Source organism: Chiloscyllium punctatum, chromosome 49, assembly GCF_047496795.1.
Source record: "Chiloscyllium punctatum isolate Juve2018m chromosome 49, sChiPun1.3, whole genome shotgun sequence".
NCBI lineage: Eukaryota > Metazoa > Chordata > Chondrichthyes > Orectolobiformes > Hemiscylliidae > Chiloscyllium > Chiloscyllium punctatum.
Window position 1 is genome coordinate 39,648,032 of NC_092787.1, and position 20,518 is coordinate 39,668,549.

The 20,518-nt window shown below is 42.4% G+C and overlaps 1 protein-coding gene across 3 annotated transcripts in view; it reads right to left on the minus strand.

Annotated features, from left to right (window-relative positions):
* Positions 1-840: 840 nt before the first annotated feature.
* ndor1 (NADPH dependent diflavin oxidoreductase 1) overlaps positions 841-20,518 on the minus strand; it is a 77,617-nt gene continuing 57,939 nt past the window's right edge. For all 3 annotated transcript variants that reach the window (XM_072566288.1, XM_072566290.1, XM_072566289.1), the window contains exons 11-17: positions 18,872-19,092; positions 16,141-16,248; positions 14,454-14,568; positions 12,927-13,073; positions 11,552-11,670; positions 9,795-9,889; positions 841-3,526 (exon numbers count right to left, since the gene is read on the minus strand). In XM_072566288.1, the coding sequence (XP_072422389.1) occupies positions 3,382-3,526; positions 9,795-9,889; positions 11,552-11,670; positions 12,927-13,073; positions 14,454-14,568; positions 16,141-16,248; positions 18,872-19,092 (950 nt within the window). In that variant the 3' untranslated portion in view covers positions 841-3,381. The remainder of the gene's footprint in view (positions 3,527-9,794; positions 9,890-11,551; positions 11,671-12,926; positions 13,074-14,453; positions 14,569-16,140; positions 16,249-18,871; positions 19,093-20,518) is intronic.

A 20,518-nucleotide genomic window follows, 5' to 3' on the forward strand; every position in this document is an offset into this window, starting at 1 on the left:
CACCTCCCGCAGTGGGCTAATACCTCAGCTCCCACACTGGACTAATACCGCTGCTCCCACACTGAGCTAATACCACAGCTCCAACACTGGGCTAACACCCCCCCTTCTGCACTGGGCAAACACCCCCACTCCCACACTGAGCTAATACCCTCTCTCCCACACTGGGCTAATACCCCCACTCCCACACTGGGCTCCTACCTCCGCTCCTGCCTTCAGCTGTTGGTATCCTTGCTTCTCGATGTCATAGGGACATAAGAGATGTACAGCATGGAAACAGACCCTTCCGTCCAACCTGTCCATGCCGACCAGATATCCCAACCCAATCACCTGCCAGCACCCTGCCCATATCCCTCCAAACCCTTCCTATTCATATATCCATCCAAATGCCTCTTAAATGTTGCAATTGTACCAGCCTCCACCACATCCTCTGGCAGCTCATTCCATACACGTACCACCCTCTGCGTGAAAAAGTTGCCCCTTAGGTCTCTTTTATATCTTTCCCCTCTCACCCTAAACCAATGCCCTCTAGTTCCCAACCCCAGGGAAAAGACTTTGTCTATTTATCCTATCCATGCCCCTCATCATTTTGTAAACCTCTATAAGGTTACCCCGCAGCCTCCGACGCTCCAGGGAAAACAGCCCCAGCCTGTTCAGCCTCTCCCTGTAGCTCAGATCCTCCAACCCTGGCAACATCCTTGTAAATCTTTTCTGAATCCTTTCAAGTTTCACAACATCTTTCCAATAGGAAGGAGACCAGAATTGCATGCAATATTCCAACAGTGGCCTAACAAATGACCTCCAAACTCCTGTTGCAGAATTAAAACACAGTAAAGCAGTAAATGTATGAAAAATCATTTATTCAATTTGTTCACAGCTTATAATGATTCACAAAAATTAAAGGAATTGCATCAAGAATGTCCGGTAGTCAACTCATGAAATCACAATGAGTAATATGGTATATGCATTTCAGTGGCAGTGTGATGCCAGTTATATAGGCCACAAGCCCCAGTGACTAATGGCTCACATCCAACACAAAATCGATTTGCAACGGATTGTACTCAATCAATTCATGCTTCCAAATCCAAGAACATGGAGTCTTTCATCAGGTGTGATTCCATGTCTGAATATCACTTACCCAACAATCCCAAATGCACTCAGAATTACACTAACAGCCAAATTAAGATAATCTGTTTTGGTTCACAGAACAACTCAATTCCACATGTTAGCTACTATATTTATTCAGACATACTGTCCTCTCCTCTGCAAACAAAAATAACAAGTTCAGGCATTCAATTGGACAAAAGCCTGAGAGGCAACTGTGCCCTTTTACATTTCCCAAGGGCCTCAACCAATCAGAATCAACTTGGCTGTTTTGAATTTAAAATAAACCTTGGGGTCAACAATATCTCCAATTTAATAACTGCACTCTCCATGGCAACACCTCAGCCAACCAGAGTCCAGTTACCAATCATTTCACAAGTATCCTTTTCTTATACAGTATAAATTGTTGTTACCCTTGAGATTAGGTATTCTTCCATCTCTCCTGAATGCAAAACAAAAAACTTTTGACAGCATATTTCTTTTCTTACGGCAATATTCACATTCTGTGCTCCATTGGTTTTCCATTGTTTGTTGATTTTTCCTTTTGGATTATTTTACATTTTTAAAATTCTAATGTCATGCCTGTCAACTCTGTAAACAGCAAATGTCATTATTCGTTATCAGGGGTTTGAGTTATAAGGAGAGGCTGGATAGGCTGGGATCTTTATCGCTGCAGCATTGTAGATTGAGTGGTGGCCTTATTGAGGTTTATAAATTCATGAGGGGCATAGATAAGGTGACTAGCAAGGGTCTTTTCTGTGCAGTGGGGGGATTTCAAAATTAGGGGACATATTTTTAAGATGAGAGGAGAAAGCTGTGAAAAGGACTCGAGAGGCATTTTTTTTTACACAAAATAATTTGTCTGTGAACTGCTACAGGAAATGGTAGCTGCAAGTATAGTTACAATAGTTAAAAGACATTTGGATAAGTAAATGAATAGGAAAGGTTTGGAGGGATATGGACCAAATACAGGCAAGTGCGACTAGTTTGGCTTGGGAACATTGTTGGTGTGGACTTGTTGGACTGAAGGGTCTGTTTCCACACTGTATGACCCTATGACTGTAACATCCATAATTAATTCTTCCTGCTATTTTATCATTATTTAAGAGTTTCTCATGTGTGTCCTATATCCTCATCGTGATTTTACTTGTTATTCAGTGTTTTTTTAGAATATCTTCGTTTTTCTTTTTATATTCCTCATTAATTTAGTTTTGTAGTTTCTTCTTGGCTTTCTTTTGGACTTACTGCCTAATCTTTTCATATTCCCTTTAGTTATCAATGTCTTTAGTGTTTGTGTACCCAGTGTGTATCCCTTTCTTTAGGTTCAATTGTACCTTCATCTCCCTATTTGCTGGTGTGTCATTACTGGCTAGCTTATTCTTGCTTTCTATTGTATTGTATTGATCCAGTATTCAGTTATCATGATCTTCTGATCTCTAAGAGCAGCCATTAACCTAGTCACCAGCTCAGCGTCCAGGCTGTCTTTGAGCCAGTCGCCTCGGGATGGTGATATTCTCCAGTTGCTCAGTCTTTTCCCTTCTCCAATACAGGGATTTTACACTGAAGACAGTTCAGCTGGGGTAGAGCAGCTTGCTGGCTCTGGAACAGTGTGTCACTGTTGTAGCTACTTGAAGAAAGTGAGCAATGTTTGACTTTGGTTGAGGGTGGGGGGGGGCAGGGTAGCCTGAAATGGGAGGAGATAAGGAGTGTGCACTTCCAGGAACAAACACAAGGTTCACAGCTCTAGCTTTTCATTGCTCTGCATCTCCAGCCTCCAATGTGGAAGCTGTGTCAGGGACAAATATCACAGCTAAGCCACAGTCCATTTGGAAGCTTTGTCTGAACATCTGGCGTTCCATTAGCAGAAATATGGAAGGAGCTTCTTGAAGATTTGGCCTTCAAGATGTTACCATCACGATCAGCATTAATATTACATACAAGGTTATTCAATCTCCAGTTCAGTGGTATATATCTCCATTTTATTTGGAACCTTCAGAATCCTTATAGTTGAGTGAGTAATCAGTGATTTCTGAAACAATCTTGTGAATGATAAATTACAACACAATACAATCACTTTCCTTTCAGTTCCTTAGTGACAGAGAGAATGGGGGGGTGAAAAGGGGTTGGTGGTTAAGTTTGGGAACCAACTCAGAGTTACAATCGATGCAATCGGATTGCACTCACTGTCGCCTTATTTCAGGAGGACAGAATGTGTTGCTTGGACTCCAAGCTTGGCCTAAGTGGCACATTGCTGGTTGCACCCGCTACTTCCTGAGATGGTCAGGACCAGGTCTCCGTCTGGAATCGGCCACATCGTTCCAGTTCCACGAGAAGCTGCTCAGATTCAGGTTCTGAGAGGCCACCTTCTGACTGGAAAATAGACTTTAGGGAATCTGTGACCTGTGTTGGCATCATCTTAGCGTTTCTGTGGGAAACAAAAAATAGAACAAGCATGGATTGGTTAAAGAGTCACAGAGGAGCAGAAATACCTTGCTTTTAATTAAAAACAAGCTTTTAATAAATATAATCAGAAAAATCAGGAAAAAAAACTATTCCAAGAGAGTGGTTAGAATGTGGAATTCAGTACCAAAGGAAACGGTGGAGAGGCGTTTAAGTGGAATCTCAAAAGAAAGATGAAAGTGGAATCTCAAAAGAAAGATGAAAGTGGAATCTCAAAAGGAAAACAGTGTGCTAGTAAAGGAATCCCTTAGATGCTGAAGCAGTTGTGCCCTCATGAAACAAAACCTGTCCAATATTCAGGCTTCTTAGGCTGTTAAGTAGCAAGTAACATTTGTGTCATACAAGAGAGAATCTATCCATTACCATCACAAAATCCTCCATGATTAATATCCAGGAGTTATCAGAAACTGAACTAAACCAATAGTGTAAATACTGTGGTTATTAAACCAGATCTGTGACTGGGAATTAAATGGCAAGTGACTTAGAAATGTAATGGAATATTCTTCATTTGCCTGGATGAGTTCAACAATACTCAAGAGGCTCAACACCATATAGGACAGAACAGTTTGTTTGATTGGCACCCTATCTACCACCTTCAACATTTACCATTAACACACAATTGCAGCAGTGCATTAGTGTACAAGATGCACTGTGGCACATTGCCAAGGCACCTTTGGCCAAACTATCCAAACACGTGATCTCTATACCTCAAGGATAAAGACAGCAGATCCATGGGAACACCACCTGCAAGTTCTCAAAGCCTCTCATCATCCTGACTTGGAAATACATTCCTGTTCCTTCAGGGCTGCTGGGTCAAAATCCTCGACCTCCTTCCCTAACAGTTCGCTGGGTTATATTTACACCACATAGACTGCAGTGGTTCAAAATGGAAGCTCACTACCACCACCTCAAAGGATAATAAATGCTGGCCCACTCGCCAATGCTCTCATCTCAAGGACAAATAAAAAGACAGAGGAGTACAATGGGAGAGTGTTTGTATAATGTGTAAGCATCGGCATGAACCTTTTGGGCAGAAATGGCCTGTTTGCATTATAAATACTTTATAATCTGGAACATGACGACGAGCCAGGCTGATCCCAACATCAGCATCTGCTTGAAGGTCAAAAGGATCATGAATTCCTTTGTGACTGATATTTTTTAGAGCATCAAATATGAAGCTTTAAATCTGGCCCATTGTGACAAATGCCAGGAGACCCAGATCACCTGTTATGAAGAAGGGTCACTGGACCTGAAACATTACCTCTGCTTTTTTCTCCCCACAGATGCTGCCAGACTTACTGAGTTTTTCCAGCAATTTCTGGTTTTGTTTGTGACCCAGACTGCCCTCTACTTGCTGCTGTGGCAGGAGTTGTGTCCAAAGGGGTAAACATCAGTGACAGAGTAAAACACCAGAATTGACCGAAACAAAAACATAAATCTGAGTCAGTGCTTGGGACATAAACTGAGGGATCAGTGCTAGGAACTTAAGCTAGGACATAAGTAGCAATCACTGAACCTGAATTATGAGCATATTATTACAGCTTCTCAAGCCTACACCATCATTCAATAAGATCACGACTGATCCAAATACTCCACATTCCCACCCATCTCCGATAACCTTTCACTCCCCCATTCCTAATCAAGAATTGATCCAACTCGGTCTTAAAAACATCTAAGGACCTCGAAATTAGGTCTTCTGAAAAAGAATGAGATTGAGAGATTTTCTTCCCCCCCATCTGTGTCATAAATGGGCAACGTCTTATTTTTAAATTCTCCCACAGAAGCAAGTCACGTCTTACACTTGTAAACTCCAGTGGATCCAAGCCTGGCCTGTCCAAATGTTCCTCAGAAAACAGCCTGCCCATTTCAGGTACTATTTATGTAAACCGACTTTCAACTGCTCCCACTGCATTTATTAAATAAGGAGACCAATAAGAAGAGATACATACATGAATACAAAATATTAGAAGTAGGCCATTCAGCCCCTCAAACCGTACGTCTGTGGTGGGCTAATTACTGGAGAGAATTCTGAGAAACAGGATTTATGATTATTTGGAAAAGCATAGCTTGATTAGAGATAGTCAGCATGACTTTGAGAGGCACGTCATACCTCACAAGCCTTACTGAATTCTTTAAGGATGTGACAAAACACATTGATGAAGGTAGAGCAGTGGATGTGGGGTACACGGGTTTTAGCAAACCGTTTAAGAAGGTTCCCCACGATAGACTCATTCAGCAAATAAGGAGGCTTGGGATACAGGGAAATATGACTGTTTGGATACGGAATTGGCTGGCCAATAGAAGACAGAGGGTGATAGCAGATGGAAAGTATTCAGCCTGATGCTTGGTGACCAGTGGTTTCCCTCAGGGATTTGTCATCTTTATAATTTTTATGAATGAGGAAGTGGAAGGGTGAGTTAGTAAGTTTGCTGATGACACAAACGTTGGTGGAGTTGTGGATAGTGTGGAGGGCTGTTGTAAGTTGCAACGGGACATTGACAGGATACAGAGCTGGGTTGAGAAGTGGCAGATGGATTTCAACTGGAAAAGTGTGAAGTGATTCATTTTGGAAGGTCAAATGTAAATGCGGAATACTGGTTTAAAGGCAGGAATCTTGGCAGTGTGGAGGAACAGAGGGATCTTGGGGTCCATGTCCATAGATCCCTCAAAGTGGCCACCCATGTTAATAGGGTTGTTAAGGCAGTGTATGGTGTGATGGCTTTCATTAGCAGGGGGAGTTTCAGTGCCATGAGGTTATGCTGCAGCTCTATAAAGCCCTGGTTAGCCCACACTTGGAATATTGTGTTCCATTCTGGTCGCTTCATTATAGGAAGGACGTGGAAGCTTTAGGGGGTGGTGCAGAGGGGGTTTACCAGGACGCTGCCTGGACTGCACAGCATTTCTTCTGAAGAAAGATTTGATTAAACTAGATTAGATTCCCTACAAAGTGGAAACAAATCCTTCGGCCCAACAAGTCCACACCGACCTTCCGAAGAGTAACCCACCCAGACCCATTACCCTACATTTACCCCTGACTAATGCACCTAACATTATGGGCAATTTAGCACGGCCAATTCACCTGTATTTGGATTGTAGAAACCAGAGCACCTGGAGGAGAGTGTGCAAACTCCACACAGACAGTCACCTGAGATTGGAATTGAACCTGGATCCCTGGCATTGTGAGGCAGCAGTGCTAACCACTGAGCCACCGTTCTGTCCATTAATAGGTTGATGGGGCTTTTCTCATTGGAATAATAAAGGATGAGAAGTGACTTGATAAAGGTGTACACGATGATGAGAGGCATAGATACAGTGGAGAGCCAGAGACCTTTTTCCCAGAACTGAAAGGGCTATCACAAGGGGGCATAGTTTTAAGTGATTGGAAAATGGTGTTGGGGAGATGTCAAAGGTAGGTTCTTTACACAGAGAGTGGTGGGTGTGTGGAATGCACTGCCAGCGGTGGGAGTAGAGTCAGAGACATTAGGGACATTTAAGCGACTCTTGGATAGGCATGTGGATTATGGCACAATGTAGGTTAGTTTGATCTTGGAGCAGGATGACAGGTCAGCACAACAGGGGGCTGAAGGGCCTGTACTGTGTTATACTCTTCTGTGCTCTATGTTCTACACCAAGGTTAGTTAACGGTAGGGCCCTGGATACAGTTGTCAAACAGACAGACCCAAGGGTTCAGGTTATATAGTTCTTTGAAAGTTGCATCATAGGAGAACAGGGTGGTTAAGAAAACATTTAGCATGCTTGCCTTTATTGCTCAGACTACTGATTATAGGAGTTGGGACATCATGTTGCAGTTGTATAGTACATTGGTGAGGTCACTTGTGGAGTACTGCGTCTAGTTCTGGTCACCTGGCTATAGGATGGATATTATTAAATTGGAAAGGGTTCAGAAAATATTTTGCTGCGGGTGGAGGGTTTGAGTTATAAGGAGACAGCCACCTGAGGTTGGAATCGAACCTGGGTCCCTGGCATTGTGAGGCAGCAGTGCTAACCACTGAGCCACCGTTCTGTCCATTAATAGGTTGATGGGGCTTTGCTCATTGGAATAATAAAGGATGAGAGGTGACTTGATAAAGGTGTACACGATGATGAGAGGCATATACAGTGGAGAGCCAGAGACTTTTTCCCAGAACTGAAAGGGCTGGGACTTTTTTTCACTGAAGCATACAAAGTTGAGGGGTGATTTATCAATGTTTATAAAACTATAGGGGGCATGGATAAGGTGAACAGCAAAAGTATTTTCCCTCGGGTAGGGTGTTCAAAACTAGATGGCCTATTTTCAAGGTGAGAGGAGAAAGATTGAAAAGGATCCTGAGGGGCAATTTTTTCACACAGAGGGCCCTTCGTATGTGGAATGAACTGCCAGGAGAAGCGTTAGATGCAGGTAGTTACAATTTTTAAAAGACATTTGGACAGGTACATGAATAGGAAAAGTTGAGGCAGCATGGGTAAGTTGGACTAAAGGGTCTGTTTCCATGCTGTATGACTCAATGGCCCCTGCAGCACATCACTGGTTACATCTTGACAATCTGTAAAATACCCATTTGTGCTTCCTCAGTGTTCCCTGGTAGCAAGCCAATCTTCTATTCATGCTTCTCTATGCTACCCTCTATACCAGGGGATTTTATTTTCTGCAATAATCCTTGATACGGTACTTTATCAAATGCCTTTTAGGCAGCATAAGAACTCGAATGGATTGGATAAACATGATTTATCTTTCAGAAAACTCTGTTTATGCTGCCCAGTTACCTTGAGTTTTTCCAACTGTCCTGCTCTATGCATTTAGTAATAGTTTCAAACATTCTCCCTTGACAGATATTAAGCTAACTGGCCTGTACTTCCCTTCCTTGTGACCTTCCCTTTTTGAATAAAAGATTTCTAATCTAACAGAAAATCCTCTGAATCTAGGGAATTTTAATTGAAAAATTAAAACCAACAAATCAATTATCTCACTAATACCTTGTTTTTAGACTCTAGGATGAAGTTCAACAAGATTCAGAAATTTGTCAGCCCACATTGCCTAAAATTTGCTTGGTACTGCTTCCCTGGTGACTAAACTTTGAGTTCCTCCTTCCCTTCCATTTCCTGATTAATAGCTATTTCTGGGATGTTACTGTATCCTCACGAGTGAAGGCCAAAACAAGAGGTCTGTTCAATGCAAACGACATCTATTTATTTCCTGTTATTAATTCTCTAGCTCACTTTCTATCAAACCAGTGCTCATTTTATTAACTCCAATCAGCTTACTCTTATTCACTAATTTATCCACTATTAATTCTTTCATCATTCTTTGCTTTTTTATTGTATTCTGTCCAATCGTCTGACCCTCACCCATTTTTACGTAATCATACTTTCTCTTTAAGGTTGACACTATCTTTAACATTTTTTAGTTAACCATAGATAGGTCCTTTCCTTGGAATTCTTTGTCATTGGAGTGTAGCTACCTCTACGTTTATGGACTGATAACGGCCCCTAATTAATTTTAAAAGGTGGTGCACTTCTCAGGGTAATGACCTGACCAATCATAATCAATGTGTGTGATTGCAGCTGAGGCAGGATGGTACATGGTCATCAGCAGGAGGTTTCCTTGCCCTCTTGACCTGAGCCCATGAGACATCATGGGGGGGTCTGGAGTCAATATTGAAGACTTCCAAAGCAACTCTCTCCTGTGATGCCACCTCTGCCGAGTCTGTCCTGCTAATGGGACATGACATACCCAAGGGTAGTGACAATGGTGGGTCCCCAGAATATTACCTGGCTGCCTGGATTAATAGTCCTAATGATAATACCACTAGATCATTACCTCACCACATATCTAGATTAAAACAGCCATGATTATTGCTGTCAGCTTCTGACAGGCTCCCATTTCTTCTTTCTCCTTATTTCTATTTGCATGTACTACCTCTTGGGCCAATCCTTCAGCACTTTGGGATGAAGATCGCCTATTTAATTAAAATGATGTGTATTCAAATGCAATGCCTTTAATTTGATACTTTTATTATTTTTATAGCCTCGATTTATTGCTTCACGCTTATAAATTTGTACTCTCTATCCCTTCCTCTCACTGTCTACTCATCATTTCCATATTAACATATTTTTTTGATTTACCACATCTTCCCAAGTTTTATCCCTTGCCTCATCCATTCACCAATGAGTATTACTGACTCAGTTGCAATGGTGCAGTCCAGCACCATGGTCAGCATCATTGACCCACTCACCCCGCTATGTAGAAATATGCTTGTTCATTCTGAATAAGCTTCCAGATTAGAGATCCATTCTCCTTTATCCGGTGTTGGACATAGATCTTATCTTCCTACATTGAAAAAACACACAGGGCTGTTATTTTAAATGAAACAAACACATCAGGGAAGAGGTGAGAAAGATTACAATGTCAGTGAGACAGGAACAATCATGCAAGTTGGGTCAAGTTTCTCATTTGTGGTTGTAGGTTAGCTCACTGAGCTGATGAATTTGTCATGCAAGTGTTTCATCACCATGCTAGGTAAGATCATCAGTGCAACTTCCAGTTCTCATTGTCCAATCTAGCTTGTTTCTTTGGCTCCTTCTCACTGTCAGCTGTGGCTGGCTGGGTCGTGTTCTTGTCTGAGTCAGGAGATTGAGAGTTCAACTCACATTCCAGGCCAGAACTGCACTACCAGAGATACCGTCTTTTTAAATTACACCTGAAACCAAAGCTCCTTCGGAGTTCTTATGTGGAATTAAAAGATCTCAGAAGCACTATTTTGAATATGGGCAGTGGTGTGCTATCTGTGTCCGATAAGTTATCTCAAAACCAACTGTTTCTGTGCTCATTTATCTTACTGCTGTTTGTGGAACTGCCATGCTTCCTTCTGCTTTAGTAGTGTCAGCTTTATAGATTTTACTCACATCCCTAACATTCCACCAACAGCGGTTAACATATAATCTGTCTTGTACATTTCACAGGGCCTCTGATCAGGTCCCAACCTGCTGAAGCTCACCTTGAAGCCTCAGTGGGGTGATTGGTGAAACTCCCCAGGGATGTCTTAGAGCCAATGTCAGACCTTGCCCAATTAACGTCAGCGTGTATGAGGGGGCATAACTACAAATTGAGGGGTGATAGATTTAAGATAGATGTCAGAGGCAAATTCTTTACACAGAGAGTGGTAAGGGCGTGGAGTGCCCTACTTGCTAATGTAGTCAACTCAGCCACATTAGGGAGATTTAAACAATTCTTAGGTAAGCACATGGATGATTTTGGGATAGTGTAGGGGGACGAGCTGAGTACAGTTCACAGGTCAGTGCAACACCGAGGGCCAAAGGGCCTGTTCTGCGCGGTATTATTCTATGTTCTAACACAGCAACTGTAGCCTAAAGGAGGGCTTCTTAAACAGCCAAAACTCAAACAGATCTTGGAAATTCATTAGATTCATCACCAAACCCTGCTGATAAGTATTAAAACATGTCATAAACTAGTCTGGGACTATGTGCTGAGGGATGTACTAAAGGTTTGGGCAGCTGTCACTAAGGTGCAGTGGGAATAGAACACTGTCTCAGGTCTTACGCCAAAGTGTGACGGGGGTCCATTCAGTTCTCAGAACCCCTCATTGCCTCAAAACATAAATATTTTCTTCCTGTATGAATTATAAGTGCCCTTGTTATCTTCGACTGCATGGTAACTGTGTGGGATATAACTTCCAATGTATCATTTGTTTCTTTTTTTCTCATTGATAGAATTGTACAGAACAGACTGAAAACAATTTTGTGTGTACTTACAGATTTTTTTTGTGAATAAAGCATATTTTATTTCAGTAATAAATTTCAAAGTAAATAGCAGTACTGACAAAGAAGTGGACAGTAGCACTAGCAGATGGTTTCTGAAACAAAGATATTGTTGGAATTTAGACATAAAAGCTGATTTTGTTTTTTGCTATCTCCACAACAGCCTCAAAACTCTAGGCCCAGCCCTTCCACATGCTTCTGTTGCACACCTTACCTGGTCCCGGGAGAAGGCTGTGATTAGGGTCAGTAAGCCCTTCTGGTTCAGCTCCTCCCACTCTGCTCGGCAGAAGAAATCCTTGGACTTCCCACGGCAGCCAAAAAATAGGTAATTACCTAATGGGGAAAGCACTGTGTCATGAAGTGGGATTCTGTGGTAATTTTCACTCTCACTCTCTCCACCACTACCACCACCACCAAAACAACTTAACATCAACAATATTGAAGTGTGACTGGGATCTAATCTTCCCAAGCAGTCCCCATGCTGAGTTTGGCCAGTTACAGGCAAGTAAAAGGTGGTTTAATTGAGGGATGTGCAATTGTTTCGGACAAATCACATTGGTTAGTAATGTTTCAAAAGGTACCTATGTGCTTTTTCTGTTACTTAATCTGTTTTAAGGAGTTGCCTTAGCCTGGGCAATCAGTGAGAGTCAGACAGCTGTAGGCTGCAACACAATGAGGGAGAGACTTCGTGTGCAAGGACATACTGCAGTGTTAATTTTAGGGCTATAGTTGAATGTGAAACTAGTAGTGTTGTGATTGGGAAATAAAGCAAATTAGTAGCCTCACTAAGCAGCATCACTTTTAGTATAAGCTTGGTGATTGAGCATGACTGAAGAAGCACTCATCCTGGATACATAGAGTCCACTGCAAACTAAGAAACAGTTCTTTGTTACATGCCTAGATCTGGCTATCATGTTAGCAGAGACAGTGCACTGGTCAGCACTATCACGTCAGAGTCAGAAGGCTGGGGTTTCACTCCACAGGCTCAAGTACAATATTGAAACTGACAGCCCAGTGCAGTACTGAGGGAGCACTGCACTGCTTGGAGGCTGTCTCTTAGATGATATGATGAACTGAAACCCTATCTGTTTTTTCAGGTGGACAAGATTGATTATCTGGCGAGAACAGCTGGGGAGTTTTCCTGGATGCCCACTCAATATTATCCCCAACTAACACGCGACATCAGTTTGAAAACAGATGATCTGATCGTTTGAATTTGTGGGATTTTGTTGTCCACAAATTGGCTGCCACTGTCCTACATTACAACAATCCCTGCACTTCAGATCCACTTCACTGGCTGAGAGGTGCTTTGGGACACCCTGAGATTGTATAAGTAGCTATAGAAATGCATTTTTCTTTCTTTTCCTGTGAGCAGGCAGACAACCAGACATGAATTTCACTAACTTTAACTCTATCTCCTGCAGCCTCTGTCTTCCTCTCTCCTTCTCATTAATTTGGAACTCTTTGGTAAGAACCTAACTTGATCTGACAGATCACCAAAGAAGAACACTGGCTATCTCAACAGGTTGTGAGGGAACTAATGACATTGTCCATTTAGTAAACATGTGTTTGAGCCAACAATCTCTGACCTTTCTTTCCTTCCACAACACGTTCCTGGATTACTGCTCGGAATGGTGCCACTCCTGTGCCAGGTCCAACCATAATTACGGGGGTTTTGGTATCTGTAGGAAATTGCAGCATCCCCTTCTTCACCCATAATGGCACATAAACAGCACCTGCATGTAGAACGAAAGGGGACTTAGTCATAACAATTGATTTTCCCAAAGGAAGTCAGTACTCTGGAGAGGGGACTTAAGATCTTTCCAGTTAACACCAAGAAACACAGTGTGCTAAAGCTGAAAAATATAGATTTATTGGCTTGAGGACACAATCTTTCCAAAACTCCTAAACTCAGAATAAAGCATCTTCAGTAAGTACTTCGGCAGCACAAATTTAATATTTTAAATAGCTCAATACCAGCTACACAGAAAGGAATTTCATTAGACATGTGCAGTAGAAACTGGCTGAACATATTCTATCCAGAAGGCCAGATCTGGAGGAAATATTTAATTTCAAAGTTCTTCCTATGCCAACCAATCTGTGCTTATTTATATATAAAAAAAAATGAAAGAACTACAGATGCTGGAAATCAGAAACTACTAAGGAGGTGGTCTAAAGAAGGGTAACTGGACCTGAAACGTTAACTCTGATTTCTCTCCACAGATGCTGCCAGACCTGCTGAGCTTTTCCAACAATTTGTTTTTGTTTCTGATTTCCAGCATCAGCAGTTCTTTTGGTTTTTATTTATAGACAGGTATTGGGATACAGTGAGAATTGGGCTAACAAGCGACTGGAACCCTAGTGCTTACAATACAGGAAACTGAGCTACAACTTTCTGATTCAAGTGAGTCCTCATTGACACCTAATAGTGTTGCTGGAAAAGCTCAGCAGGTCTGGCAGCATCTGTGGAGAGAAATCGGAATTAACGTTTCAGAACTCATTTTATTAATTAAGTTTAAAATTTTATTTGTGAGGGTTTACATCTTAGATACTTCTCCATTATTCTCCTGCTCAATTCACACCTATGGTGTGACTCTCATTACAGTGATCGTGTGGTCAACATCACACCAAACAAAGTCAAAACCAAAATAAGTTTGATCCTGTATTCCACCAAGTGGATGACCTTCGACACAACACCTAGAGTAGGTGTGAATTGAGCAGAATTCTGTTTTCTCCCTGTAGAGAGAAAAATAAATTGAAGACTCACCAAGTCACAGTTTGTTGAGAGAATAATAAACCAGTCCACTAATCCTAACAAGGATACTGGGGAAGTCTCTAAGATGTAAACCCTCATTGGATACAACCTTATTACTAATAAACTTGAATAAACTTCAAACATGAGTTCTGAGGAAAGGTTACTCGACCCGAAATGTTAACTCCAATTTCTCTCTACAGATGCTGCCAGACCTGCTGAGCTTTTCCAGCAACTTCTTTTTTTGTCACTAATGAACTTGCCGGTTCAGTCCCAGTGTCAACATACCAAGGTGTGGAGAAACAGCCAGCTTTCAAACAACAATTGAAGGTCAGGGGTTAGAGTATCAATATGTGAGACTTACTCTGCTGTGGATTCTGGGATCCTAGCCAACTGGAACAAAGGCCACAACGAGGCTTCTTCAACTTGGTCCTGTACCGAACAACAGCCATCAGGATCTGAATCTGACTGGGATAAGCCTGGGAAACAGACAATGGACTAAGAATCTTTTCTTCACATTGAATTCCACTGACCTCTGGCTGTTCCAAAGATCACTATTAGGATGGAGAGGAAAGTCTGTGTAGGTCCCCTGACAAGCATGAGACACTAATCGGTAGCAGTGCAATCAGCCAATGTCCCAGTTCTCGTGTTCCTGTATTTCTCACAGGTATAATATTCCTCAGGTAATATCCTTTGGGCACACCATTCATCAACACCATTACTCAGGCTGCAAAACATTGCTGTCTGACATCAAACTAACAAGTGAGCATTGCAAATCTATGGAAAACAGAGAGAGGACCAAATTCTGCAACCAGTGTAGTGATCGATAAAGGAAAAACAATTCAGCCACGGAAGTTCATACTTAGCGAGGATAAATGCACCCAAGTAAAACAAGACCGAATTCAGCTGAAATATTCTCTAAAGACAAAACCTTGCTGACACATGCGGGATAGACTATTACCTGCAGCCACCCGGTGTCACAAGTGAAGATGGCTGCTTAGTTAGGTTTGGAAGCTGCTCATCTGAGGAATCTGCAGCCTAGGAAGAGTCACTGCCTTAGCACAAGTTGGGTAGAGGTAACAGCAAGAATAAAATGTGGCAAAATTCCTCCACATGCAGTTAAGTGTCTGAGTTTTACACACGGCACTTGGTCAATGAGGAGTACCTTTATGTCACAGATTCAAACTAGTCCTTGTAGCCAAACACACCACAACATATCAATATCATCCAATTAGGAGATAAACTGGTTCCTGTGCTACAGATTCTCATTTTAGCTGGTGGGACAGGGTGCTTGCTGTTGAGTATCTCACAGCATCCCCGCTCTGCTAGTAAATTAATGCTCCCTCAAAACTTTCCAAATTTCTGACCTACAAATTCGTTTAACTTCGATAATCATTCCCAGGCTGTGGGTTTCAGCGTCATTGGGTCATTAGGTTTCACTTGTTGTTTATCCTTCTCTGCCTGAAATGGTGTTGCAATATAAAATGAGGATCTTACTAGACCTACAGTATATTCAGAGAATCTGCTTCATTGCTGTGATGTCACATCATAAGAACAGAAGAGACAAGAGCAGAAGTTCACTGTGCAGTACCTCGGACATGCTCCGTTTTCCTTTGACCTTAAGCATAAACTGTACTTTCTTGGTACAGATCCAGATCAGGAATGGACAGCAGGTTCCCTTCCCTAAAGTGGTCGATTGGCTGACTCTTTGCAACAATCATTGTGACTTGCACTCATACCAGCTTTTTATTTTCAGTATGATCAAACTGAGTGCTGTGTACCTGTACAAACTCAAATTCTGAAGCAGACACTGTAGAAAAGTAACTCTCACTGTCTTTAAAATGAAGTCAATCCAGTGATATAATTACTATGCTATAAATCAGACCTCTTCACCTGGTTCCATCACAGGGGAAGCTGCCCAATCTTCAGTTTTGATGGTTACTACAAAATGTGAGCAAGACCAGTTTGAAGCCTAAACAGAAAGATGAAAATTTTACTCATCCTGGACAATTGTATCCCAAATGAATTCCATGAAGGAGTGGGGTCCTTACCAGCTGCGAAGAAGCAATGGAGAATGCCCTAGGTCGAATTTCAGGAATGAGGTCAAAGAGATAGTCGGCTGGAATGGCTGAGGTGGTATGAGGAAAGTCATACAGTATCTAGTAAAGAACAAAGGAGTTTCAGAACTTTACACAACTTAGAGCCACCCAGTGACAACAAAAACAAGTACTGGATTAAAAGGCCATAGAGTCATAGAGATGTACAGCATGGAAACAGACCCTTTGATCCAACCCGTCCATGCCGACCAGATATCCCAACCCAATCTAGTCCCACCTGCCAGCATCCGGCCCACATCCCTCCAATCCCTTCCTATTCATATACCCATCCAGATGCCTTTTAAATGTTGCAATTGTACCAGCCTCCACCACTTCCTCTGGCAGCGCATTCCCTACACGTACCACCCTCTGCGTGAAAAGTTGCCCCTTAGGTCTCTTTTATATCTTTCTCCTCTCACCCTAAACCTATGCTCTCTACTTTGTCTATTTCTCATATCCATGCCCCTCATGATTTTATAAACCTCTATAAGGTCACCCCTCAGCCTCCGACGCTCCAGGGAAAACAGCCCCAGACTGTTCAACCTCTCCCTTTTGCTCTTATCCTCCAACCCTGGCAACATCTCTGTATAGCTTTTCTGAACCCTATCAAGTTTCACAATATCTTTCCGATAGGAAGGAGACCAGAATTGCACGCAATATTCCACAGTGGCCTAACCAATCTCCTGTACATCCGCAACATGACCTCCCAACTCCTGTACTCAATACACTGACCAATAAAATAAAGCATACCAAACACCTTCTTCACTATCCTATTTACCTGCGACTCCACTTTCAAGGAGCTATGAACCTGCACTCCAAGGTCTCTTTGTTCAGCAACACTCCCTAGGAACTTATCATTAAGTGTATAAGTCCTGCTAAGATTTGCTTTCCCAAAATGCAGCACCTCACATTTATCTGAATTAAACTCCATCTGCCGCTTCTCAGCCCATTGGCCCATCTGGTCCAGGTCCTGTTGAAATCTGAGGTAAACTTCTTCGCTGTCCACTACACCCCCCAATTTTGGTGTCATCTGCAAAGGCATTATACTTTTCTCAAACATTCCAGAAAACATTATCTTTGTCCTGAATTCAATTTGAAGGAGAAAACTGAAAGTAAAAGAAACATCGCACTCCTTCTCCCAAATCTTCCCTTGGCTCTGAACTGTCATGCTCTTTTTTCCTCCCAAGTCATAGTTCCTTCCTCTGACCAATCAGGTGCGCCCCCACAGCACTACATTGGCTGATAAACCAGCCACTGCCCAAACCACATGAATAATCTCCCTCAGCAGTGGAAAACCTCAGGCAGTTACTGTCTGCCAGATAGTCCTGTAGGCTGCGAAACTTTAACCCTTAACCCTAATTGGTTAAGGCCACTGTTGGAATATTGCGTGCAATTCTGGTCTCCTTCCTATCGGAAAGCTGTTGTGAAACTTGAAAGGGTTCAGAAAAGATTTACAAGGATGTTGTCAGGGTTGGAGGATCTGAGCTACAGGGAGAGGCTGAACAGGCTGGGGCTGTTTTCCCTGGAGCATCGGAGGCTGAGGGGTGACCTCATAGAGGTTTACAAAATTATGAGGGGCATGGATAGGATAAATAGACAAAGTCTTTTCCCTGGGGGGTGGGGGAGTCCAGAACTAGAGGGCATAGGGTTAGGGTCAGAAGGGAAAGATATAAAAGAGACCTAAGGGGCAACTTTTTCACACAGAGGGTGGTACATGTATGGAATGAGCTGCCAGAGGATGTGGTGGAGGCTGGTACAATTGCAACATTTAAGAGGCATTTGGATGGGTATATGAATAGGAAGGGCTTGGAGGGATATGGGCTGGGTGCTGGCAGGTGGGACTAGATTGGGTTGGGATATCTGGTCGGCACGGACGGGTTAGACCAAAGGGTCTGTTTCCATGCTGCACACCTCTATGACTCTTCACAGTACTTCCCACCTGCTTTGCACCCTCAGTGATATTTGCGCTCCTCGAATTCTTGTGCCTTGCATGTCCCTAGTTTTCTTTGCTCAGTTATTGGCTGTGTTTTCAGCTGCCTTGGCCCTAAACTCTGAAATTCCTTTCCTAAATCACTTTTTTCTATTGATGTAGTCTGTCCATGAGCTATTGAATATTCAAAGTAACAATTTATTAGATGAGAAACCTCAATTATGAAGATATATTGGAGACCTTATAGCTGTTTACCTTGGAGAAAAATTGATGGAAAAATCATGAGTGGGCTGAAGGGTTGATAGGGAGAAGTTGTTTCCTCTCAGAAATAGATAGAGAACAAAAGGGCACAGATTTAAAGTGATTTACAAAAGTAGCAAATATGATGTGAGATTCAGGTCTGGAATTAATGTAGTTAAGAAGGCATTAGATTGTTATATAAATTGAAACAATGTACTAGGATATGGAGAAAAGGCTGGTCAGTGGCACTATGTTAATTTGGAGAGCTGGTGGCCTCCTCCCACACTGTAACACTTCTGTGATTATGTAAACTTTTATGCCTCTTGACCTCGCTTTCTTTAAAATACTCCTTAAAATTTATTTCCTTGACTAAATTTTTGACCACCTGTTCCTAATGTCTCCTTACTTGCCTCAGTGTCAAATATTTTATTTGATAATGCTCATGTGAAGTATCTAGGGACATTTCACAATATGAAAGGCACAATATAAAGGAGAACTGTAGTGTCTCTGGCCTACCTCCAAGGTGGTCCTGCGAAGCCTGTTGCAGTAGCTATACAACTCGTCCTGGCCCTCAGCTGAGCTGAATTCCTTTAGTTTTTCCCGCTCCATCTCATCAGGAGAAAAGTATGACAAGAGATCAAAGAAGGAACGTCGTGGAACGCAGTTAATATCCAGGTAACGCTCCAACAGGTACTTGACAGTACAGGGCTGTGGCAATCGAGCAGGAAGTGGGATTGCTGAACAGGGAAAGTGTGGGATGTTAGTTAATGGCAGCTAAAGGAAGTTCAAAAGTAGTTTCAATCACGAATCACGATAAAGCTAATCCCCAAACATTTTCCCCACACACTGATTAAATCTCTTTTGGTGTTTCCTACACGAATTTGAGTCAGTAGTTAGGAAGGCAAATGCAACAATGGCATTTATTTTGAGAGGACTTGAATATGAGCTCATGGCTAAAGGATGGACAAGGACTGGCAGCTTAATGTGCCAGGGTACAGGTGCTTTAGGCGGGACAGAGGTGGTGGAAAGAGGGGAAGCTGAGTTGCATTTTTGATTAAGGCAAGTATCACAACAATAATCAGAGAGGAAATAACTTAAAAAATCATCCAGTGAGGCTTTGTGGGTGGAGCTAAGAAATAAGAAGGGGATGGTGATGTTATTGGGGTTGTACCATAGGCCCCCAAATAGTCAATGAGAATTAGAGGAACAAACATGCAGGGAGATTGGGGAGACTTGCAAGAACAATAGGGTTGACATAGTAGGACATTTTAATTTTTCTAACATAGACTGGGACTGCCAGAGCAGGAGTGTGATGCTGGAAAAGCACAGCAGATCAGGCAGCGTCCGTGGAGCAGGAAAATCGACATTTCGGGCATAAGCCCTTCATCAGGAATCTAAGGGACTGCCATAGCATTAAGGACTTAGATGAAGTGGAATTTGTTAAGTGCATTCAGGAAAGTTTCCTCAAGCAGTATACTCGGGAAGGGGCAAAACGCGACCTACTCTTGGAAAATAGGGCACGACAGGTGACTGTGGTGATAGTGGGGGAGCACTTTGGGACCAGTGACCATAGTTCTATTAATTTTAAAATAGTTATGGAGAGGGACAAAACTGGTCTGCAGGTTCAAGTGCTAAATTGAGGCAAGGCAAATGTTGATGGAATTAGACAGGACCTTGCAGGGGTTGATTGGAATAGTTTGTTAGTAGGCAAAGAGACCTCTAGCTTGTCGGGGGAGGGGGGGGGCCTTTAAAAGTGAGATAGCTTGAGTTCAAGGTCCATATGTTCCTGAGAGGGTGAAAGGTAAGGTTGACAGGAATAAAGTACCCTAGATGACAAGAGATATTGAGACTTTGATCAGAAAAAAGGAGGTATGGCTCAGGTACAGGCAGCTGGGATCAAGGGAATCCCTGGAGGTATATATGGGATACAGGAGTTTACTGAAAAAGGAAATCAGGAGGGTGAAAATGGGGCACGAGATAGCCTTGGCTAAGATTAGGGTGAATCCAAAGAGGTTCTTTAAGTATATGAAAGGAAAAAGAATAACTAGAGACGGAAAAGAACTCTCAAGAACCAAAGTGGACATGCATGTGTAGAACCGCAGGGGCAAGGTCCTCAATGAATATTTCTCCTCTGTGTACACTGTTGAGAAAGACATGAAGACT